This window comes from Aythya ferina (assembly GCF_964211825.1).
Source record: "Aythya ferina genome assembly, chromosome: 1".
Lineage (NCBI taxonomy): Eukaryota > Metazoa > Chordata > Aves > Anseriformes > Anatidae > Aythya > Aythya ferina.
In genome coordinates, this window is record NC_140296.1 from 192,547,615 (window position 1) to 192,573,502 (window position 25,888).

The 25,888-nt window shown below is 40.3% G+C and overlaps 1 protein-coding gene across 4 annotated transcripts in view; it reads right to left on the bottom strand.

Annotated features, from left to right (window-relative positions):
• The window catches only part of PIK3CG (phosphatidylinositol-4,5-bisphosphate 3-kinase catalytic subunit gamma), a 36,530-nt gene extending 15,450 nt beyond the window's left edge, over window positions 1–21,080 (bottom strand). Inside the window, exons 1-7 of one of the 4 annotated variants that reach the window (XM_084535807.1) lie at window positions 20,968–21,080; window positions 12,100–14,115; window positions 7,735–7,800; window positions 7,411–7,636; window positions 4,068–4,171; window positions 1,632–1,778; window positions 803–893 (exon numbers count right to left, since the gene is read on the bottom strand). In XM_084535807.1, the coding sequence (XP_084391933.1) occupies window positions 803–893; window positions 1,632–1,778; window positions 4,068–4,171; window positions 7,411–7,636; window positions 7,735–7,800; window positions 12,100–14,103 (2,638 nt within the window). In that variant the 5' untranslated portion in view covers window positions 14,104–14,115; window positions 20,968–21,080. Of the gene's footprint in view, window positions 1–802; window positions 894–1,631; window positions 1,779–4,067; window positions 4,172–7,410; window positions 7,637–7,734; window positions 7,801–12,099; window positions 14,116–15,385; window positions 15,599–20,092; window positions 20,229–20,386; window positions 20,577–20,967 lie in introns of those variants that run through there. The other 3 variants (XM_084535805.1, XM_084535804.1, XM_084535806.1) reach the window with 3 other exon arrangements.
• Between the last annotated feature and the right edge of the window lie 4,808 nt (window positions 21,081–25,888).

The window sequence follows — 25,888 nt, forward strand, 5'->3', positions numbered from 1 at the left end:
ATATTATCATCACTTTATCTATCCACGCAGTTATTATCATACTGCTAACTACACAGATGATAGGAGTTAATAACCTTAGTAATTTTTACATGTCCAGGCTTTGAGTAAATGGCAGAGCAGTACTTGTTAATCCATCTCACTGATGCATGGTTTATACCTGCCAAAGCGTTCTTTTCAGCACCAAAGCTTCATTTGGACATGGCTGATTTTTCTACATGAAGGAGGTTTTTCCTCCAGCCAGTTGTTCATGAACTGGTCAGTAAAATTAACTCTACAAACAATTCTGTATTATCTGGGTACTAGGAAACTGTACAAAGTGGATGGGCTAGGATACATAATATATGCAAACTCAATCACAGTGAGTCAGCTTGGAGCCATCAGAAAGTACAAATTATAAATCAGTTTGGCATTTCTGGGTGTAAATGGACTTTTCCCAAGCTAATCAAGCTGCTCTACACACCATCACATGGTCCTCCTGGAAGCTTCAAAAGCATCTCCTTGATTTCTCCCAACATAAATTCTAGAAAACAGATGATCTGTGCTGTATTACCTAATGCCCAATGAGGACTATTGACTGAACAGCCTGTTAACTAATGTTGTTGCTTTTATGTAGTACAAGGTATGAAGTTTTAGGTCAGGAAAAAACACAGATGTTTTGTTATTTTAATCCTTTTCTCTGTTTCGTTCTTATTAATACATTAAAAAACATCTGGAATAAGTCATTCACTTTCACCACTTCTTCATACCAAGTATGAATAAATGATATTTTAAATTTCTAATTACAGTAAGCATGATCTCATACCTATTTTGTTCCCTGTAGAAATACAGCCATACGGTAGCAAACAGAGGTCCAAGGATTCTGCTTCCCAAATGGATTCCATAATTCGAAGAATCTAGTAAAAACAAAATGCATACACTAAGTTATTTCAAGTTGTTTGGGCATTATTTATTACTCACAGAAATAATACCACCCATACGTCTGAGACAGGGCTGAGCTTACTTGTCTATTTTGCTGCTTGAGAGATAAACACAGAAAGCATTCAGCCATTTAAAATTATCACTTACAGAACCCGGATTAATATTTCCTATCCTGTCCTGTGCTCAGGCACTCTCTGGTGTTTTATAAAGTATTAATAAGTACCTTGTGTGATTTCTACATGATATGAGATTGAACACATTAGTAAGTACACCCATTTTCCCCCATAAATACTACCAAAAGTGCTAACAAGCCAGTTTGTCAGAACAATCGATGAAATATTACTGCAGCAATGGTACCTGCCAATTTCTTTTTCATTTGTAACTTCACCCATTGCATAAATAAATCATAGAAACTCTTTGGAAAACCAGGCCATCTTGCACTAAATAACAGATTCCTTCTCTAGAACACTAAAATGTGGAGTATGGATGGCATATGGCAGGAAAAAACAGGGTAGCAGTAACATAAAACACTGTAGTACAAAAAGAAGATCCAGTTTTAATATCAGCTTCTCATACAGCTTAAAAAATGAAAGACGGCCTCCTATTTTATGTGGACAGTAAAGAAAATGCGTACATTTCTGAAAAGTAAAACAATAGTTAAATATTCACATTATTCACTTTACAGCTATAACACAGCATTTTAGCTATCATACCTGTAAAATAAGCATGTCCTGGCGGAGGTCATCTCCGTGTTTGAAGATGATGCCTATGGTTTCATTTGATAGAGCGGTTGGATCTGCACATTTAAACTCAAGCCACAGGGGCTTCTTCTTAGATGCCATCACTTTACATTTTTCTATCTGTGAAAGACACATTTATTGCTAGGCATTGTACTCCAACATAACACAGCTAACCTTTTCATACGTCAGCTACAGAGTAGTTCACAAGCCTTCAACCTGTTATACCACACAAAACATGCCGAAATGACATGTAAAGAATGGTACTCAGCTGCCACCGAAAACCTCCTGAACCTGCAAAGCTTTTAACACCCTGCATGATAAAGGGAAAAGCATGCCCTGACTCTCTGAAACTGGATTTAACTTGTAAATCTGCTTCGGACAGAAAGAACTTTTGAACCAGGAATAAAAGCTTCTGACATAATTGGCAAATATTGAACTTCCCAACAGCACTCTGAGAGCTGCTTTGCAAACCAGGAAAATAATAGTTGTCCAATGCGATTTGCCACATCATCTACCCTCATGACTTCTAGTCACCTCGGTTATTCCAGAGTGCTTGATTTAATTCAATTTCCTAAGCAAATCATTCAGTCAAATTCATGTGGAAAATGGCACTTGTGAAAGTAATTTAACATAACAATTCATAAAATAACAGAATAAACACTCATTTAGCTTTGCTAGATTTTTAATCTTGAGAAGTTCAACAATGAAACTACAGAAATTACATAATTTCAAATGTTTTCTCAACTAATTATGTCTAACATGAAAGTAGTATTAACGCTTTCCATTCTGGAATTCCTAGGTCTTTGTTGGAACACAACCATGTACAGTAAAGGCATCTAAAATGTAGGATCTAAATCTAGATCTAGGCATCTAAGAAAACATTTGCACGCTAGTATTTGAGAGCCGACCAAATTAATGCCAGAAAAAGAGTATTTTGGAATATTTGTGTTTTGTAGATTGAGGTTCTGAGCTTGCAGTTTGAAAGAAAACAGTTTTTACAATTTTATTTTTTTTTTAAAGAAAAAAAATGCTTATCTTCGAATGTACTAGAAACACTGATTTTGCTCCTAATATCTGGTTTAGAATGTTCAAATTTCAGGCTAAGAGGATTTTAAGCTTATGAACAAGTAACACTTGCTAGAATTAAGACAAAATTAAAGCTTACCAATGTAGCTCATTGTATCAAATGTGTCTGTTCATACAGTTTGAAGAAAAAAAAAAATAAAAGGCTGTAGCCCATCTATTTTTGGGCATAACTACTTTCCTTTGTAAATTAATTGCTTCCTGTATCTAGGAAGGTCCTGGTAGGGCTGCACACTTCCTGTTGTGAAGGAAAACTAGAAAACACTGAAATATGTTTTATTTTGAAGTCTATTTTTTATTAAAATGTTAAATCAATGAAGTCTAAATGTTAAAAAAAAGTATAAAAGTATAAAAACTGATGATATTTAAACTAAGATTTTGAAGAAGTCCGAAAATTTATATTCTTGAGTAAATAATGTTTGCATTGACTTCTGTTCTCACAGTACCTCTGTCATGCCCAGCTGGGAGGTGTCAGCTCTTTCGGTCTGACGATAGACTAGGCTGTAGCCTGTGCACCAAGGCATGTGTTTATTTAACATGAACATGGACAGATATGGAGAAATAGTATAATTTACCCAAATGAGTACCCTACTGACTGGGTTGTGGGCTCCCACTCGCTGCACATCAAGTGAATCCAAAGATCTTCATTGTGCTTCTTCACCCAAAACTCACATTGCATAATAGGTGCAAGAGCAAATCTACTTTCACAACACATCTGCTGTTTTATTAAGCACGTTTTTAGCTTTGCAAAACATGCAAAGGCATGACCCTTCACAATCTCACCACAAAACTGTAGGAAGCAACACAGAAAAAGAGTGTTTCTTAACATGTTTCTAACAAAACACTATTTTGTATTCTAATAAAAGCATCACAATCAACATAAAAATATTGAAAAAAAAAATCAGAAATAGCTAAGGTAGACATTTCTGTCTAGTAAAACCAGGGTCTGAACCTAAACCTCAATGATGTGAAGGTCAGACACATCTTTAAGGTAAGACAGAGAAAGTAACTGTAGGAACAAACTGCATATCATAAAGCCCCTGAGGTCAATTGAAACAGTTTTATGCAGGTATTTAATGTAAAAAAAGTCAGCTACCTGGTTAAATCCTGAATTTAATTGACATTTAATGATAAGGATTTTATGGTGTTTTTTGTTTTAGTGCATGGTAGCATGTAATTACATTTAGAAAAATGCCATTAGCTTTGGGAATAAAATCTCTCTGAAGCCATGAAATATCATATTTCATGCAAAAAAAAAAATTTACCAAATGAAACATACTTGCAAATAGGAGATTCTTTTTCAAAAAAAGGATTTGTACTACTTACCACTAGGGCTCCTGCTCTTAGCCCAGGATCATATGGGACTCTAAAACTTTCTGGAAGTTTGCTGCTCTGTAGTTTTTCAAGCTTTTGTCTCAGCTGTGCGATAACTGCAATTGCAAGTAAGAAAAGTTATTGAAATCAGAAGTTGGAAGGAAAAAAGTTATAGCTAATCAAACTTGTTAAGCATCACGATTTAGCTAAGAGAGTCCCCATTTAGTTTTAAATTGCTTTCCTCAAGGATGTTCTGATTTGAGGAATGAAGGAAACTCCTTAACTTGCTTTATGAATGGGGCTGTTTCAGACACTTAATGCTAGTCTTCAAGCATCTCACAAATCATGAGCCCTCTACATGGTGTTGAAAGTACTACACAGTGCTTGGTGTTCTTCTGAAGACTACCTCTAGGGTTTAGGAGATTACATTAAAATGTCACCCTTCATTTAAAAAGAGCAAAACAACACAGTACAACACAAAAAAATATATTTTGACCTTATAACTGCCAAGGAAAAATCGATACATCTACTTCAAAGGCTCAGAAGGAAGAAGCAACTAAAAGCACCCAGCATTTTCCATTATTTTGACCTATCTCATTGCACTTACAGCCAGACTCACGGCTTTTGAATTCTTGGAGCATTGTGTACTATAACCATAAGGCATTCAACTACAGAGATACTGAATTTACCATCCAAGGTTTCCTGTTGCAGCCTTGTTAACCTCATATTCCAGGAAGAAGAAAATTTGCAGCTTACTTTAAAAATACAAAACTTTTTATGTTTACATTTAAACTCGATCTCTTTATTCATAAAACCTCAAGCTTTTGAGTCTTTAGCTTGAAGCAGTGTGCATAATACCACACGTGATGCACTCTGCTCATCTCAGCTAACAGGCCTGAGCAATATAAGCAAGACATTGGATATTACCCTTTGTTAGGAGAAATACCTGAATGCTACTCTAAAGAAAAAATAATGAACCTACACAACAGAGACTAAATACACATGTTCAAGAACTTTTGGTGCTAAAAATTAAAAAGCAAAGAAATATTTTAATGATTGCCATGGACCTGGATATCTAATATATACAAAATTATGACATTTCAAAAGCTGCCATCAAATTAAGAAAGTCAAGCCAAGAGAATTCACAGAATACACATGGGAAACCTATTCTAAATGCTCTTCTAAAAGAAGTATCTAGAAATGCCAGGCGATTGATGTGAGTGGTTAAAAAAATAAAAATAATCTGACAGCAAAGATACAGGAGCTGATAGTAAAAATTAGGTGTTAGCTGATTTTAAAACACAAGCAAAAGCACTTGCTAAAACAATTTCCAAGTTGACCTAGCTTAAGAACAAAGTACTATGCATTTTAAGAAAAGAAACAGCTGCAAAGGCACATACTTGGAAGACAAATCATCTAATACAGTGGTGATGAAAGCAGACAATCCTATCTAAGCTGGTAATACTATGATCTTAAGAACTTATTTATTATTACTTGTTATGTTTAAGTATAAACAAAGAGATTACATGAAAAGTGAAAGAAAGTTTGATGGCATGATTGCTACTGGAGTACCACAGACCTAAAAGCAATTTAAAAAAAATAAAAAATCCACAAGCATGGGAGGAAGAAAAACATATACAAGAATTAGAGGAGTCAGCATGACAGAATGAAATGAAACAGTCTAAAGCATTCAGGCTTAAAATATAAATAAATAAGAGTATTAGGAATGGTAGGGCAAATAAGCAATAAGCTAAGCAAGAAACCTTAGAAAATACATTTAAAAAAAATAAGAAGTATAGAACGCCTATAGGAAAAATTATATCCTCAGTAATCTGAGAATAAATTAAACTAGATATGTCATTAGTAGGACAGTCTGAATGGAAGCCTTATTCAGTGGAAATGTCAATTATGTAAGACTTCTCTAACTGTTCTGCTGTAGATTAAATACAGAGATTCTTTAATTTCAAAATCTGGTGGGTGTTAATGTGATTGCTTTCCCCTGAAACTTTTCTTCTTTTCCCACATACCCCTCACAGATAATGCATTATGGAAACCACTGCTGCTACAGACGTACATCTGCAAGGCTGTAAATTTCTTTCTGAAGCATTTGAATCTGACCAAATGTGTTTAGATTATATAGCACTTTTAGATAAATTTAAAATGCTGTTTACCAATAATATTTCATATGCATTTAGTAAGTCTTGTGATTCACATTATGTGGCAATGTAACTGATACCACATATATTGAAGAATAAATGCATATTTCCCTTTAAATTTCTTCGTGATTTCAGAAAGTGACTTTTTCAAGTGACAAACAATTCTAGTAACAAAGGCAGTACCCAATGCTCTGTGTTTTTACCATGGTTTTGATACAGGAATCTCCAACCCCAAACAATCTCTCCTACCAGCCAGTGAGTACAACAGGCAGCTCCTCAGAGGCCTCCTCACTTCTCCAGACAAGGTCTGCAAGAACATCTGCATCCTGACCACCACCCCAGCCACCTCCATGTAACCAGAGCAGGAATGACTTTCTGAACCAAGGACTTTGTGGCCTAGAACACACTAGGCTGAACACACGGGAGGAGCTGGTCTCTCTCTACTGCTTTTAAGATTTGAATATTGTCATATGTCTCGTGCACTTAGTCCCAGCTCCAAGCAACTAACAGGAATAACGACAAAAAAGCTTTTAAGGAAGTCGGTAAAACAAAACAAAACAAAAAACCCTGTTTCCAAAGCAGTGCTTACAGGAACTGAAAGCAACAATACCACATTTGTGTCTCACAGGACTCCTATTCATCACATCACAAAGCACCAAAGATGTGCTCTGATTCAGGGCTGATCCACCAGCTTCTTTGTGACCTAGCAGAGACTGTCCTCAACTCCTCCATGGTCTTGCCAAGGGTGCTGGAGTGACTGCTTAGGATAAGGCTGTGTTTCTTGGCAAGTGTCCTTGTTTGTGTTCATTTCCAGTTAATGTTCATGCCCCGGGTTGGTACTTTTTTCAGTGCTGGCATTGAACTAAAGGATATGTACAAGATCTTAACCTCCCAGTTGCATGGCATGAGGTTCACGAAGATAAGTTAAAGCAGCATGAAAATGTACGGTCTACAATATTAATATTCCTCCTTTTTGGGGTGGAAAGAGCAAACAAATGTATTATCAGTTCAATCACTATCAACTTACACTGGCATTTTATAAAAAGTACTAACAGCACCCTTTGACTATCTGTGTAGACAGATATCTACAGCATCATCTATCCATGATTTTTTTTAATAAACAATTTGATGTCTATATTTTCACACTCAAAGGGAAAAACAATACTATTACAAATGTAGAAATGCCTGTTAGTGCATACCTTGAGAAGTGACATCGTATTTTTCTGCAGAAACCGATTTTATCTCCATTGTGACTTTATGCAGCAATTCAATTACTTGAACCTGTTTCATGAAATCGTGCAGCATTGCTTTTCCACAGCCCCTAAGATAGGCTTCCAGGATCACAGCAAATCTCTGTTGGTAGTGCATGGACTGGGCAATCTCGCTTCTTAAAAACCAAAACAAGAAGTGACCGATTCTTTTGTTCTAGAGGTGAAGTAAAACATTACAATTAGCACACGTGACAATTTCTTGACATGTTGCCAGTAACGTAGCATGAGTTGGCTGTATTTTAAAGTACTTACCCTCAAACCCCGTTTTAGCAGAAATCTAGCTAATGCACTGTCATGATACGGCTCAAATTTCACAGCCTGAGTAACACAAACAGAGAAGACATGTTAGTAACATATTTAAGGCACTTACATTTTATAGTTGCATTTAATACTTTACAGATGACATACAGAACACACTGATGTAAGAGAAGAAACTGTAATAAAACAGGCCTTTGGAGAAAACAATGTTGAAGAACAAATAAATGCTTTTTGTGCGTGTTTCATTCAGCAAGCTCCTTCTATCTGCAATAAGTTCTTTTCAGATTTGTTATTGATGGCACAAATAAAAGCAAGGCAGGGGCTGGCTAAGCAGTGAGACCAATCTGAGCTCACGAATGCCAGTGAAACAACCCAACACCATTTTCAGGCCACAGCAAAAACCAATAAAATGAGAACAGTCTGCAGTCTGCCTGACACAGGGAATGCTTGAAAAGAATATTGCCGAATGAAATTATGTGTTTGTAATCATTTTTTAATTAAATTTCAATTTGGAAGCACCATTTTTTGACTAAATCCACCACCTCAGGACTCATGCACCAGGGTTTGTGGCTGTGATCCCCAGCACTAACAGCAGCAGCAGAGGATGGAGGAGCAGCTTTTCAGTGCACCTCATCTCAGGCCCTCTTCCCTTCAGCCCCTAATGAACCCCAAACGGAAGGAAGGCTCTGATACATGCCCTATTCTGATGGAGCACAACTAAGAGGAAGACTTCACCAGTTTGTTTTTTTTTTAATGACTCCATGAGCACAGACCTTTTTTCTCTTCCTACAGCCACTCCCTTCCACCTAAGCCCACAGATATTTCAATGCTGCTGCCAACACAGGGTGGAAACAAGAAGTCAACAACTTTTTTTGAAGAGCCAGGACTGGATTATTATTTTTTTAAACTGTTATTCTCACCCTCACCACAACAACCAAGTGTCTACAAAAAAAGAAAAGACGCCTGTCACATGTTCAGGCACTGGGCTGTGGTGGGGAACTTGTCCACTTCAAGTGGGTTTTCCAGCAGCTTCTTTCCTGTTGATTGAAGGAGTTGAGATCCAAGGAGGATCAGATTGAGGCTAACGGGGAAGAAAGGTAGGCATGTATATCCTGTGACATGAAAAGGGAAATAAGAAGCAAACAATCTCTGAACAGTCACAAAATCCCTCATGTAGACAGAGGTGGCTGGAGACTGGTGTCAGGTTCTGGAAACAGCGAGCCAGGAAGCAGGGAGATTAAGGACAAAGGGATGTGCAGAGAGTCTGGTGTGTGCACTATGCTCAGCTTTCAGAAGCATCAAAGTATGCCAACCTCTAGCGATAGCTATTCAACACAATATAATGGCTCTTTCAAGACCACTCTGCCCTACAGCTTGCAAAGGAGCAACCAAGGCACCACGAGAGGCCTACAAAATTCATCAAACCAGTCACAGGGTCCTATGAGCTCTTAAAAAGTATCGCAGCACGCAGCTGTATTTTTATTAGTAGTATTAAAACATCAACACCATTTCTGAAATGTAAATATTTTTGCAGGTTTATTCAAGAGAAAAAAAAAAATCAAGCTTTTTCAGTCAGCCTTCTAGTATGAAGCAACCCATAAAAAGCTGTGAAGACTTGTTCCTTCCAGCTGCTGAATGACATTGAAGGAAGCCAAGCACCAGACTTGCCCTTCAAGAGTCTCATAATTCTGCAAGAGCTGTCTTGACCATCTCTGCAATACTGTTTTATTTCCCCAAGCAACAACATCTTATTTAGGAAAGATAATGAGAGCTCACAAGCATACATTGATTATAAGATAAATACAACCTTTTACTTTGTCTGCGAGATTATGGCTATGAGTTGTTTTTTTTTTTTTTTTTTTTTTTTATATATAAAAAACTCTTTTCACTGCAACAAGGCACCAAAAAGCAATGGTTATTGCATAAATTCAAATGGATTTGCTTGCAGGTCAAAGACAGGCTGTCACAAACCTCGTTGTGGTATATGTTTTGCTGAACGTTTGTACTGCATATCCCTGAAAAAGAACTTCAGAATGAAACACAGCCAAACAACCAGCCATTGTTTCCAAACAAGACCTCCTCAAGTTGCAAACGTATTTTAACATAAAAGAATACTAAAAATATGTATTATGAGTATCCTTATTATGCTTGTTTTTTAGAAATAATTATTTTGTCAGTCTAGCTTTTCTTTTTTCTTCACAGAGGCAATTATCAACATTTGAATACCAATAATAAAAGGTAGCCACTAAAAAAGAGTCTGCTGGCACTTCACCAGGTCCCTGCATGTCAGTGCCTTGTTCGTTCACCAACAGAAAACCTTTACTCACTGCCACTTTACTCACAAGCAGCTCAATCTTTTTTTGTTGGTGTTTGTTTTTCAATGGATTTTGCTGTGTTTTCACTATCCTGACCATGTTTCATCAACTGCACAGAGAACCACAGACCTTTACAGGGAGTTCAGTGGATTTATTTAGTGCATGGCTACTTCTGTCTGGGATAAGCTGGTCGGTAAATAAAACGTTCGATTCCTAGCTGCGCTGGGAGGTAGGATGGGAATATCCTGTGCTCAGTGACATAAGCCATAAAGCTTTCACAAAGGCACGCATGTGGAAAGCGATGACTGTTCTCTGAAGAGACATTTTGGATGTGTCTATCAGAGCAGAGGAATGCCTAACATTCATTCATTCTCTGAAAAGCGTGGATTTTCAAACACGCTGTGGTATCAATGCTCTGCTGCAGGGTGCTGAAGGCCTGTGCTCTGTAATTAGCTATGGAAGAAAAGACGAGAGAGCAGCTGAGAGATGAAAGTTGGGAACTAGTAATTTTTTCCCTCTTGGGGATGACAGTATTTTAATTTCATGATACGTTTCTTACTGAAAATGGCACTGTAACGTTAAAATACTATGACTTTATGCTACACTAATTTAATTTACTGTTAGAGAGAGAGATGCTCTTTAAAACTCTCCAGAATTGTATTTCCTGAAAGCAAATCATTTAAAAAAACACATTAAAAAAAGATTATTTCGCCCTCCTTCTCTTAGGCATGTTGATATCAACCAACCACCATCCCAAACCCCTCATTTGGCTACAAAAGTGAATAAAATTGCTGAGCCACACGTAGACTGCAAACCTTGCAGCCAAGCGTATTTATAGCAGCAGCTCCGTGGGAGGTCCAATGAGGTAACCACAGCGGTTCCTTTGGTTAATGCATAAGTGCATAAATTCTGCCTGGGGAGCCTAATCTTCAGACAAGCGAAGACAAGGCTAAAAAGGCTTGTTTAAAGCATTACTGATGTGCAGCAAAGTCTGGAAACCAAACTGCATTTTTGCAGTAACCAGGGCTCTCTCGGAGCACACATAAATTAAAAGCCCCATCCCACAGGTTCCCAGGCTGCAGCATTTCCCTTTTTTTTTTTTTTTTTTTTTAAATGCCAATTCTGTCCTCTGATTCTCTGAGGAAAAAAAAAAAAAAAGATTTCCTGCTCTGCAGGCTGACAGCCCTTCCATGCGAACCAGAGACCTGTCAGCTCGGGGAAGCCTGCGGAGTCGCCGTGCTCCAGGGGACGCGTTTACCACGAAGGGCTGTGGGGTTGCACCTTTCATCAGCCATCAGACTCGGCTTCGCCGCTGACAGCCTGCCCAGCTCCAGCACCACTTTGCGGAAAACAAACTGACCAGTTTGCTTGGATAACTGCCATAAACTTTCCAGGCATTTCATCTAGCAGATCGCACACAAAGCACTGCAAATAAATACAGTGGTGATTCATTTCCATTAAAAACAGTTTTTTTCACGCAACTTCCCAGAATGAATTGATTTTATGTATGGAGACGAAACATCCTTTTATTTACTGTAAAAATTGTTTAGAACCTTCTAAATAAATTTGGCTGCCTTAACGGACCAAGACCATCGCCACACATTACGTAACTACGCTGTCATTCTTGACCTAAAATCCAACCTGTTTTTTTATTTGTGCTTTCGCTGTGTTAACATCTGCTTTTGCTTCCTTTCTCTCTAGAAATTGTTAAAGCTGATCAACAGTTTGTCAGTGCTGTGGGATTCAGACCTGACGTGCCCAGGGTTAGGGACAGCACAGTTGGGATTTGCGCCCAACATATGCTAATGTTGACAATTTTCAGAAAAATATACTGGTTTAGATACGAGGCAACAGTGCTACAAAAATAATAACGTAGACAAAAGATGGAAGTGGATGGTATGTTTTGGGTTAATTTGGTTAGTATCACTGCTTTGATTAAAGACCAAAGACTTCAAAACCAGGGCTACTTGCAGGCATGGGAATGGTTATGTGGTAATGCAAATATTCTCAGAAGCCAGAGACCAAGAATGCAAATACCCCTTACCTGCACAAGCTGCAGAAGATAATGAAGAACGTCATCGTCTTCTAAACTTTCCAGTTTTTGAACTGCCATTGCTCGTACATTTTCATCGGAAAAGTTGCAGTCCAGAAGTTGCATTGTGAGTCCAACATCTAAAGTGCTTTGATCCCACGCCTCCTTTTTAGCTAGCAACTGGTACGTTTTGGCCACTATTTCTTGTTGTCCCCATTTGACAGAGCTAAGCAGCTTAGGATATGCCTTGGGGTGCTTTATGCTTTCATATCTAAAGTGCCACAACAGTTCTTTGTCCTCGGGAGAAAGTGGGTTAAGTGGGTCAGTTGCGATGATCTCTTCAAGTTGCTTGCGAAGCTGGTTGGGCATTTCAGCTCGAGTCCTGTCCCCTTGGGAGTCAGATGTTATCCTGTGCTTGGGCAAGGCAATTGGGTGACAGTACTTGTCCAGCACGATCGAGATAGCCATGGAGTTTTCTTTGTCGGGATTAGTTGCCGATGTGAGTTTGTCTGCATTGATACTTCCTTGTTCTTCCCCCTTGCCTGGGATTTTCCACATGTGGAGCACATACTCCCCACTTCGTAGCAGGAAGCGGTGATCTATCAGCAGAAGGTTTACATAATAGAGAAGCTGGGTTTTGCACTTCGAATCGGAGTTGGGGGAGTCATGAGACTGAAGGTTTGTCTTTGTGGACAGTCCCTGCGCTTTACCACAGTATATCTGAAGATTCAGGAGTGCTCCCTTAGGCAGATCCTTGATCTTGATATCAAACTCCAGCCAGATGTTCCACAGAACCTCCTCGGTAAAAGGCTTGGAGGATGTCCTCCTCTGCGAAAGGAGCTGTTGCCCGTGTTGAATGTTAGCCTCAACAAACACCGTAAGATCAGTATTTCTTGGTAAAACTGGGATGTCAATGCCAATTATTTTCACCCTAAATTTCCTGTTACAGTCCCACAAAGAAATAGTGAAGACCCTCTCGTGATCTTTTCCGTCTATTGTCAATTGTTCGTGATACCCTGTAACTCCTGTACAGTCATCCACCAACGGCCACTCCTCCTTCTGAACCTCATCCTCGCTTGGGTCGGGGGGGTTGTCTAACACCAGGTGGATTTCCTCCCCATTCTTAAGGCATTGCCTTATCCAGTGAAAATCTTTGATCGGTGTCTCTCCAGTAATGTACTCATCTCTGCCACAAATCCTGAGAACGAAATCCAGTTCGCTGTGGTCTTCAGGAATATCCATCAAAGATTTCTTCTTCGCCATTTTTGTGAAAAAGCTATGGAGAATCATCTCTGGCGTGTCATCTATTGACACTTTAATTTTTTGGCTCGTTGTTCCTCTGTGTATGATTATGAAAATGTTATTATTAGTGATCTTCTTAAACAAATACTCTGGGAGTGGCTTAGATGTAGTCCATGGGTGCATCGCATACAATTTAGGATCCCTACAGGCTACCTCTATCATTCTTGGAGTGACTAATCTGCGGCGGGTAAATTCTAGCTCATCATCATGCACGTTGCTCACATCGGTAACATCATAACCAATTAAATTGTTAAGCTGCCGCTGAAATTCCTGAACTTCCTCTGATGGTTTTTGTTTCTGGACAACATATATCTTGCCTACCTTCTTCTGTAACACTTTCCAGTACAGTATGCAGTCTAAGGTCTGTAATACTTGATGCTTATCATAAATTTCATACCACTGCCCCTTCTTCTGATACTGGAGAATGAACTGATCCGGGGTGAATGCCTGGTAGAAGTCTGTGGTTTGGCTCATCTCTATTGCACGCATCCAAATCTGTGCTTTCATTTGCTCGACTGTACAGTTTCCAGCTATTTCGAGTAACATCATTTCCGGTATTTTAGTATGTTTATTGCTTGTAGGTAAAATGAACTCAATGGCTATCAGTTCCATTGAGGACAAATTACTCGATGTACAGTAAGGTTTCATTCTTCTCCTCCTTCGTTTGTTTTCCTCTCTCATAACAACAGGCTGTTCATAATCCCCCAGCTCCATGCCAGAAGAAATCTAGCAAAACATAGAAATATTTGGTTATTTTCTCATCTAGATTTTTCTTTACTTTTTTTTTTTTTTTTTTTTTTAATTCTTCGTAATTAAAATCACGGGCCAGTCCGAACCCTGCTATGTGTTTTTTAGATTTCCTCTTCCCCTTAATTTCTGGCCATAAAAATTTGATTTATATAAACCACTCCAGATGTAATGTATTCAATCCAAAACCAAATATAACAAAAACCCCCAATGATTAAGTAATTAAAAAAGAGTTTTTAAACAGCCTTTTCAGATTTCACTAAGAATAAGTGGTCTGACTGTATATTTCTGCCATACTGAGTTGCTTTTGCTTCTCTTTAATCAAATTGATTCTTCTGCTGCTTCTTCTGTTTTGATGTTGTTGGTATTAACATAAGTGGATTTTCATAGAAATCAAAAGACACACTATGAGCACAACACTGTCCTACCAAGCTCTAGGAAAGGCTGAAATGAACAAAACAAGCACTTAATTTGCAGACTGGACAGAAGTGAGCCTACTCTCATTTTCCTCTGCCTCTCTTCTTAGTGATGAGGAATAAGGACTTACACCCCAAAAAATCCCTTAAGGTTCAAAAGTCTAGTTCTTGAGACAATTATTTAATATGTATCTGTATTTACACCTAGTGTCCTTCGATGTGCTTTTTAAAAATAAATCAATTCACCAGACTGGTAACACCCAACCATTTTAAAAGCCAGGACTTCCAGTATAAGCTATTACATCGTTACAGAAGAAAAAACACCTAAATTGGGGGTTGGAACTAGATGATTTTAAGGTGCTTTCCAACTCACCCCATTCTATGGTTCTATGACATTTCATTACCCTATACATTCCATCACACCTAAAGCAGCTGTAAAACAATTTTGAATGTCAGTAGTTTACCGTGTTGGCTTTCAGTAAATAAAAAATGTTCGCCGTTAATCTCCATTAATCAATATTAAAGTGGAAGTTATTCACCAAGAGCTCGGGAGAGGAAGGCGGCGTTGGTCGGATGCACTTGCACGAGCTGAGTAAAGTTACAGCGATACATGAACATCTTTTTCAGATGTTTTTTTACAAAAAAACCTTCCTCTAACTGCTGCAAAAACTCAAACGCCATCATAATGATGCCCTAGCAGATAACAGAACAAGATAAAAATATCTTAAATTGAAACAATATAACGTGCTAATGAAAATTATTTTTTCAAGTCCCGGAAAGCAAACAACTGTGGACACCACCTTTATCACTAACAAAACACAAGGAAATATTACCTGCTTATCAAAGAAAGGCTGAATTGCTGAAGACGACTCATTTGTTTAATTTCTGAAGTTCCTTTTTTTTTTTTTTTTTTAAAGGAAGATCATTCACACAACAAATTCTTTGTTTAAGCTGTTCTGCTTTTCTTGCTCGCCCTCCTATCCAGATGCAAAGGAAGTGCTGCACTTACCAGGAAGGAAGTTTTAACCAAGTTGATTATACATACGATTGCTCATTTTTTAAAAAAGTCAGAATGCTTTTCCTGTTACAACAGTAAAAATACATTTGCTGTACAGCAATTTAATTTTAACACACATGCATACAAGACACACTTACAGCTTGTCTTTAGCACGGGCACAGACTGCTAAAAATAATGTGGGTGGTAAAACTGATGAATCTAAATAAAACTTCTTTAAAATACTGTGAAGATAAAATATATTTTAGGGAACCTAACTACATTACAAGAGTTGAATAAATCATACTAGGCAAAATAAAACAATTTGCAACGTTTCCGTATTTTTATTTGCATGGTGGTAGCCCTTTGAGGACTCCCAACTTAAAATTATTTACAGTTTTTTAAGCCAATCTTTGTACAAACATCACGTGGACTTGGTATATTCCAAGGACCTTGCATGGCAGCCTCACTGACAGAACCACTGGGCAATCTCCCTCCTCGTGCTTTAACTCACCCGGTTATGATTACAAACACCCAGTGAAACCCATTGGAAATGATGACTTAAGATTTGGAAAGAATTTAAATTATGGACTTTCAGCCTTAATTCTTGTGATGAACTGCAATCTGAAGAGCTGTTCCTTAGCCAAAAATAATCCCTAAAGGAAAGGATTTGGGAAAGCATTTACAAATCAGAAAGGAAAGACAGAAAAAACTCTAATCTTACCCTTTTCCCTATGATTTTTCCAGGGAAATACTGACAATTTTGAAGAGCAATAAGTAAATGCATGTTACAGAAATGATGACTTTAAGAAAAAGAAAAAAATACAAGACAACAGAAAGGTATTTTAGCAACAGTGAAGTGATGGTGTCTTTTTTTTTTTTTTTTTTTTTTAAGATACACTTTCTTTTTATCTCATTAGACACCGCCCTTACTAAAAAGAAAAAGAAAAAAAAAACTCCCTCTGTATTGGCAAAAAAAGTATCTGATAGCCTCTTACTGCCTCTAATGTGCCATGCACAACCTCTGAAATTACCACTTTGCCAAGGTTAAGAAAGGAAAATACTCTCCAGAGTACGTAACTCTTTTTACTCCTAGCACTGTTTTGCTTGGCAGTTAAGACTGATTTCTTTCTACAGATTACATTTTCTTTTCTACAATATTGCTGGAAGCGAGTTTGGGGAAAACACACCCTGTCCCTGCTCCCTTTAGCTTTTAGAGTCAGTCTTTGAAATTGCTCAAGGAATTTGTGAAGGTGCCCTGGACATTTTGCCACCGCCATGAGATCTACCAGTTCTGGCAACAACATCTCCACAACTCATCATTTGGGCACGTGCAGCCCATCAGCTCTCATCAGCTGCAGCCTCTGCAGGATTCCAGCACTACACATGACTTTCCTCCCCACTGAAAAAAACGTGCATGGTGCTGGTAAACTTGAGCACTCACCCTTCAACCTCAACAGCAGCGCCCAGGATGGTGGAGGAGAAGGAGCAGCCAGTATGAAATGCAAAGGAAAAGGAGCTGGAGGTGTAGGAAAAGAAATGGAGCAATGTTGAAGGGGGAAATGTGTTGGCAAAACCTATGTTTTGACATTCCCTGACTTTGCAGCATCCTTGCAGAGTCTGTATTTTGAAGTACAATATCTAAAACCCGTAATATAGTCAGGAATTTCATGTAGGTTTCTCCATTTAAGCATAAGCTATCAGCAGTGTGACTTTTCATGCCGACAGGCAACGTAGTTTCCTCACAAATACCCCTCATTCCAGCAGTCCCTGTGCTGACCTTTCAAGTAAACCTGGACCCGTTGCAGTTTCATTGGTTTTTGCCAGACTTAGGACAGCATGCCTGCTTAAAATGTCCTAATTTTGCCACCACGTGATATGTACATAAGGATAAACTTTTCAAAGCCATATACAGATATATTCCATCTCCTCCTACGCTGCCCTAGCTCTTCTCCGTTGATCATGACTATCAAGATGTTTTCAAATGAAGCACCTCTGCCTCAGGCAGCAGAGAATTACCCTGTATGCTGCTCAACTGCTCTAATTATTGGACATTTTCATCCACTTAAAAAGTCCAGTAGAAAAATACTGTGGGAGAATCAGATATTCCCCAGCAAACTGCATCAGCTACAATGCAAAATGCGTGATGCTTGTGCAACTGCCCATACAAGATGCTCTTCTCCCATGTTCATTTACCATGTCTAGTCCAATCTAGACTTCCAACTCCATCCCCAGTCCAGCTCTGAGCCCTCTTCGTGAGCTTCAGAAGCAGTTTTTGGACCAATGACCATCTCTAACCTCTGCCCCTGTCAGACCAGTGACCATCTCTAACCATTATCTCTGCAATGACAGACAGAAAAGTGTCCCCATTCTTACAGTGATGCCAAAATTGTACCCATTTCTTGCTAAACCATGTGTGGGCAAGGCCCAAATGTATTTCCTCATTCATATACATCAGAAAACATTTATAACTGAAAATCTTTTAAAATAACTTCCTAAAACCTTTGTCGTGCCAAAGCATTACTTCCAGTATTGACTTTTGCGTATGCCTATTGCAACACCACCACGAAAAAATTTAAAAAATCAACTCTTGTTTTTCTAATTCTTGCAAGCCTCAGCAATTTTGAATTTCCCTGTATCAGGAGAAATGTCCCACCACTGGCTTGTGAATCCTGATGGGGTGCAATGGAGCAGGAGGAGATGGGCCTGTAAAAGGCAACAAAGAAAAGCAAACATGCTCACCTTCATCTCCCATCATGGTCCTATCTAACCACTCAGCTCAGTAAACTGATCACAGCAGCAACAGAAAAAATTGGTTAACTTTCAGCTGGATCGGTTTCTTGATCTTACTCAACACTTGCAGGAGTGGCAGGGCAAGGAAGGGAAAAGAAGGGAGGGGAATGGAACCAGCACTGGTCAGGGTAACTGGGACTGAAACATTCACAGCGGGATTAGGAGATAAATTCATGAGTAAACTTGTGAAGTGATTTGAGAACACTGGTTGAAAGGTGCTTTAAAAAGACAATGTGGTATTATCGTGGTTACTTCATACATTCTGCTGCCAAAACAAGCGTAAAAAAATCAATAGATTGTGTTCGATTTTTACCAGTTGTTTATTCTTTACTAGTTATTATAATGATTTTTTTTTCTTACTAGTTTCTGCTTCTGGTTTAATTCACCATGTGAAAAACGTATTTTAAATTAGTCTTTTCATTTTAGTATTAACTCCTTCCCAGACAATATAAGCTACAAGAAAATAGGCACTATCAGAGCAAGAATTACCTCATGCACACGTTATGCAAATATAATAATAACCCATTTACATTCACTCTTTCAGATAAAGCTAGCTTTCGAGATAAATGCAGAAAAAATCAAGCATAAATGACATGACCCGAAGGTTTCCAAGTAACAAACTACATCTGCTTGCCAGCATTGTTCTGTAGGAGACTGCTTTGCATTTGCTAGATAAGAATAAAATTTATCTCCCTAATGTATGTATTACGATGTGGTCCCAAACTACACAGACAACACAAACTAATACATTAAATACGAAAACAACCACGAACACTGTTTTGCTTAGTTCTTTTGTCAAATCCGCTAGCAGCTACTGACTTTCAAGGGAACTAAAACAATGCAGGTTCCCATTAGCAAGTAAACTTCACCACTAATATAGCCGTGTTCTTCACCAGAAAGTATCCTGACCAGCAGACACACCTCAACACCTCTGCCAGAAGGCTGTACAGCGGAGCAGACTGCAACATTACCAGGACTGTGAATATTTTCAGGACCCCCCTATCCTCACCACAAACCTCTGCATACTTTGGTTTCTTCTAAAGGTGTCTCTTTGGGATAGATACCCCAAACCAAACAAAACCTTCCAGCTGGTTCCCAAAATTTTGGACAGGGCGTTTGGCAGAGTCCTGGCTGCGTACATGACAGGTGATCTACCTTTAGAGCAGCACTTCACAGAGCCTGGAAACACACAGACCGCAGCTATGGCTCCTGCAGTGACTGTTAGGATACAGCCTATCCTTTTAAGTTGTGCTCCTCTTTCCAAATACCGATCTTTACCGATATTTTTTACACTGAAATCCAACTCCACAACGCCCTAAGCAACGCCTGCAGCCATTTTTTGGGGGGTCAGGGCAGATTGTATAGTCTACACGAGCCAGGCGGGCACGAGAGACCCTAACTTGCGAGACGAGGCAATGCAGATATTTTCTGAGGAGCTGCAGAGCTGACTGAGGATCCGAAGACCGGCGGGCACAGCCTGCTCCAGCCCTTGCAGCACCCCCTGCCTCCAACCTTCCCCCCGGCCCCGTGCGGAGCGCGGCCCCCGCCCTGAGATGGCGGCCGCCGCCGTGCGCCCGGGGGAGGTGGGGGGACGCCTCCAAACCCCAGCGCTGCCACCTCCAGGGGTCGGGCAGGGCCGGGCCGCGGAGCACCGAGCCCCCGCCGGTGCCCTGCGAGGCTCGGCCGGGCAGGGCAGGGCTTGGGCCGGCCCGGGGTAGGGTCCGGCGGCGCCCCCCGGGCCGCAGCTACTCACCGCAGCGGCGGGGCCGCGGCCCGGCTCCGCGCAGGTGCCTCGGTCTCAGCGGGGAGCGGAGCGGGCCGGGGGCCGGGCGGGAGGCTCCATGGCCGGCGGGAGGCAGCTCCGCAGCCGCCGCCAATCACACGGAGAGGGAACCGGCGCTGGGGCCTCCCCGCCCCGCTCGGCCCGGCCCCGGCCTCCTCAGCTTCAGCCTCAGCCTCAGCCCCGGGCGCTGCGGGATCCCCGTCCCGTCCCGTCCCGTCCCGTCCCGTCCCGTCACACCGAGCCGAGGACGAGCTTGGTCCTTACCGGGACCTGCCCGGGCTGTCCCCGAACAGCCCTGCTGATGGTGGGCTGCTCCAGGGCTCCGTGGCCTTCTCCTCTGGAAGGGCTTTCATGCTGGCTGATGAGATGTCTACTTGTGCAGGATTAGCCTCTTACTTCTCTTAACCCCCCTCCTTTTTTTTTTTTTTTTTTTTTTTTTTTTTCTTCCAGCTACTTTTGATTTGAAGGTGCTGGATTCTTGCTGTCCTGCTCGCCTGCTATCTCCAGGCCCCGCAGCCCTGCCTCTCTGCCTTTTGGTCGTGTTCCTCAGCCCCCTGGTGATTCCCGTAGCCTGCCCCTGGGCTCCTGCCAAAGGGGCCGCATGGGTTTTGGAAGGCGCAGCTCTGAGCTGGACACCGCAGTCCTCCAGCTACGGCCCTGCCAAGGCTGCCCGCAGCGGGAGCATTAATTCATCCGCCTTCCAGAGTCAGGACGCAAAACACAGCACAGGCATAACCAACCCTTCACTTCCAACCCAAACAAACAGCACCCCGCTACAACCCATTCACTCCCCGGGCTGCTGCCTGCTCCACTCTGAAAGGAGCTGAGTATTTGTATCTCCTCACCTCTGTTTTGAAACGGGTAACAAGGTTATCTCAGTGATTGTACCCAGACCTTTTCTGACCTTGATCTTGCAATGAGACTCAGAGGTGAACCCTGTGTGGCAAGGAGCCCACATGCTTGCCCTGAATGACGTGCTGACAGAAGGTGACGTCTTCAGGGAGTGCTTGACAAGATCATAGGTTTCCACACAGACTATAAAAGGGAATTTGAATTTTCTATGTGCTCTGTGTTAACCTCCATAGAGCAAAAATATCAGAAGAGAGTAACTGGTGTGTTCCTGTGTGTTCCTCATACAGATGCTATTGTAAAAGTTTGGATAATTGTCATTATAACAGTGGAGTTCTTCTGACTTAAAAAATCATCTGCATGACAACGCTAAGAGTTGTAATACCAGCCTGAAGCAGAAAGTAATTCAGAAACGATAGTATAAACATGGAGTTTCAAAATTAATGTGTTACACTGAGCAGTGGCTAAATGAAAGTGTAACTATGTACGGCTTCAAGTTTCCTTTTTACAAAGCTGGAAGCAAAATGAAAGCCTTTAACAACCTTCACATGATGTGCCTGCAGCACAGAGGAAACATGGTGAAGATTCACTGACTTTGTGCTTGTTTTTGTCTGATACAGTTGGTAATATTGGTCAGAGAAGTTCAGCTTTGCACAGCACGTGTATTACTGAATGCTTTAAAATAGATTAGAAAACCTTATCAAATAGGAAGCCTCTTTTTTGTTGTTGTTGGCTGGGTCCCCAGATGGATCACTGCAGGAACAGAAATACAGCCAGTTTGGCTACTAATCGTGTTAAAATCCATGGACTTTATTTGGGGATGCACAAACATATGGAGATTTGAGCAGATGAATAAAAAAGACCTTCATTTGTCAAAAGGCAAATACAGAGGGAATAATTTACAGCCTGAGCAAATGACACGTTTCATGTGTCACTTCAGCCAGAATTGTATAAAATATTTTTAAATAGCTATAAATCAACATAATGCTATTTGCAATGAAAGAATAAATTATTTTCTATACACTATTTGAGAAAAGGAGGTAAAATATTTTGTAAGGTGTTACAGAAAAACTGAAAATCTTTGTCATTTCAGGATTCAGTAGCTTAATCAATTATTATTTTTTTTTTTTCATTTAATTTTCAGCTCCTGTATATGCTGCCCACTTACTTATTGCCCTTTATGGCAAGTACAGGCTTTCCTGTTACCAAGCGTGCTCTCTTTATAGGTTGCATAGGTGTTAGAAATATATATTTTAACATTATTTTATCCTGTTGGTTTCCAAAAGTGACTTTAATCTGTTTCCATAATCTATCACTTTCTGTTTTTTTCAGTCAATAGCAGTCTGCACAATACATTGAAATGCACATTTCACCATATAAAAATGGAGCTCTAAACATTCAGGAATACCATAGCTTAATGAAGGAAGGTGAAGAATACAATTTGGTATTTAAATGAAGCTGATTTAATCAAAATTAGTCATGCAAAGGAGCAATCATTTTGCTAATATAATCTTGTGGGGTGCAGTCAAAATGCAATTATTTCCTTTATCTTTCAGCTGTAATAAAAATATGACAAGCAATTGCTGTCATGATCTTTAATGGGAGTTTTGGAGGCTGGAAAAACGTAAGATGGTATCTTTTGTGTCCTCTGCACAGTCAAACATCAGTTTTTATGTTGCTTCATGGAGAACTGAGATAAAGAATAACAGCCCCATTAAATGCTCAGCAACAACTTTATGTACCAACATATGTTGGAAATTGGTGTGAATGTTCTATTGTCATTGACAGACTGGGTTCATTGCAGTTTACGGAATAGTATATAATAGTTTGTGCTTTTATTATTTTTTTATTCCTATATTGTTATCAGAGAAACAATTTTAATTGCAGAAGCTTTATAGGTCCAACACCAATAAAGCCAGAGCCTGGTCACCTCATGCCAGCAATAGCTCCACTCACTTTTGTAATTGCTTCCCTATGTAAAGCACATTGAATAAACCATTGTGGGATACGTTGTGCTTTATGATAGAATCACAGAAAGGTTTGGGATGGAAGGGACCTTAAAGAACATCTCATTCCAAGCCCCCTGCCATGGGCAGGGACACCTCCCACCAGACCAGGATGCCCAAAGCCCCATCCAGCCTGGCCTTGGGCATTTCCAGGGATGAGGCAGCCACAGCTTCTCTGGGCAATGGTTGGTAGCTTTCTCCTTTCTTGCAGAATTTATAAATTGGAGTTTTCTAAGTGAGTCATAAACACTTTATGATGCATTCAGTTCAGGATTGAAAATAAATTGACAAAATGTCTTTATTTTACAGCTCTGCCCTGAAAACTGGTCATGTAAATATCCGATCAGCTCTGTTAACTTCATTGTAGTTGCTTCGTCCTTATGCAAGATCATATGTTAACTTTGGTAGCAAAAGTAAGTTTTTTGTTCTTGCTATAACTTTGCAAAAAGCAGAGGAGTGAGCTGGACTTTCTTTGACTTTTGTATCATGTTCTGAGTGTCGTGGCTGCTCATGTAATGGCTGGAGCTGACAGCTAAGTGTTGCCTGCAGTTCTGTCTACCCCTCACAAGTTTATTTCATGGGAAGGGAAAGGCAACTTCTCTCTTTTTATGCCAGTTCTCATTCACTGCTTGGGGAAGCAGTAGAGTGCTGCTTCCTGAACCAGTGAATGAGAACTGGCATAAAAACTGTAAAAGACTCTGTGGGAGAGTGGTGGTATGCGGAAGAAGAGCAAATGAAGGTTGTGCTCTTGCTGCAGAACCCCTCTCCAAAGGGATGCTAACAGGCAGTTACATCCTCTGTAAATCTTTCAAGATCTGTTGAATGTAACCCTGTGGCCTGGTTGAGAACGGCCTCTGTGAACCTCAAAGCAGAGGCAGGAAAGCTCAAACGAGGAAAAGAGGAGTCTTGTCCATCTCTAGTCCCTTCTGCTCCAAGAAATGCCTGCTCCTTCCTTTTCTTGTGCTAGGTCTGTACTCCTGCTGATCTAGATTCTGCCTAAAATCCCTCATTTCAAGCACCTCAAGCTTTCAAAACAGGAAGCAGCAGGTGTTCAGAAGGCTTCTGAGATACATCTGCTGAAGGCTTTGTCTCCCATTTTACTGATTTAGGTTCTTGCCCTTCAGAAAAGGTATTTAAAGCACAGGGGTGGGAGTACAAGCTGTTTCCTCCCTGTACCTCTGAAAGTTACATACACACAGCAGTTGAGATGTAAAACTCATGTAATACCTCTCGCTGGCTTGAATACATATTTTATCTCTCTCCATGTCTGCGTGGGTTTGTCAGACAGCAATGTTATTCCTCATGGCACCACAGTGTGTGTAAGCAGATCCTTTAAGACCACTGTTTATTCATAAGAGGTGGGTAAACTCACAAGGAGTTTGCGGCTGCTGTCAGAGGTCTCAGTATTAGGTGGTGATGCAACATTGCATCATCTGGGACCTGGCAGAGGAAATGAAAGAGGACAGAAATAGAAATGTAAAGGAGTGCACACTTTAATGAGGCTTCTAGTCTAATAGAGAGCATTATATTAAGTACTCCTAAATATAAGGTACGGATAGCTTTTGCTCAGTCTCTGAAACTCACTCTCACCAAACATAATGAGCCTAATTGGCTGCCCATAGGTTGCAGTGCGAAGCTTCTCTGCGTCAGCTCTCAACTGCATTGCTATTCTCACTGGCCATTATCCTACTGTCTCCATATTTATTACTCTTAATATCTGAAAATTTGCTCTGCTCCATGCTTATTTGTTGGTGCAATCTTCTGTCTGTGAGGGAGTAAATGTGTTCAAATTACATAGGCGTCATGTGATGGGAGACTTTTATCAGAGGATTTATGTATTTCTGTTGTTGTAAATGAGCAACGTAAAATGCTTTCCTTTTAAACTGTCTCATTGCATCCTTCTGTGTATTTAAATAACATATCTTTTACACACGCAAGTGTTTCTTACAGGAGTTCTAGGCACCCTGCTGGCTAATTGATCTGCTGTCATAAAACTCGGGAGTACTAAAAAGACATTCACGTAGCAATATATTTGGTCCTCACAGTTTAGTTGGATACAGAATCAGCAACAAAGAAAGTTCTTTCCCAGACTGATCTTTTCTGGAAACATACCCTTAACCTTCTCCAAAAGCCTTAGCAGATGGCCTTAGCAGACTGCCCAGAAGATCACCACATTTGGGTTATTCCAGACCAGAGATGAGGATTTAGTTCCAAAGTGCTGAGTCCCGTGTGTGTGGGCAGATCTGTTTCTTTTATGAGGAGGCTAGGAATCCTGTTTGGGTGCTGTGGTTGCATCTGCAGCACTCCACATGCAGGAGACAGTACCTCATCGCAGTGAGGTACTTTGGTAAACAAATACCTAGCCTCACACTGGAATACAGAGCTTCTTTCTTTACAGACAAGTCAAAGTCTTGACAGACAGACTAGCACAACTGAAGTTAATAAAATGCCAGATTCAGACCTGGAACTTTATATATGTGCTTCATAGAAATGAAAAGGTAAAAAAGTGGAGAACCAGTAGGATGGGAAGGGTCAACCCTTATGCTCAAAAGAGGGCAGTGTTATGCTGTGGGTTCATATTCATACTTCATCACATGGCAATCTGTCTTGTATAGACAGTCATCCACTGAGTGTGTCTGCGAGGGCTAGAGACACATGGGAGCATCACCCAAGTAAAACAGCTGATACTGCCAGACATCGTGTGTATTTTAGGATTCCTCGAGTTACCGTCACAAATATATTACCTATGAAATGCATGTCCCATACTTTCCTACCTATAGTTGAGAGGCAGGGTTCTCCAGCATGCTTTTGTGAAACTTCTTTAGCCTTTTCCTTTTTGCAGCATGAAGCCTGAGCTGTTCAGTGGGGGAGGACTTGGTACCTCAGCACAGTTTGTGTGGGACTGTCCTGG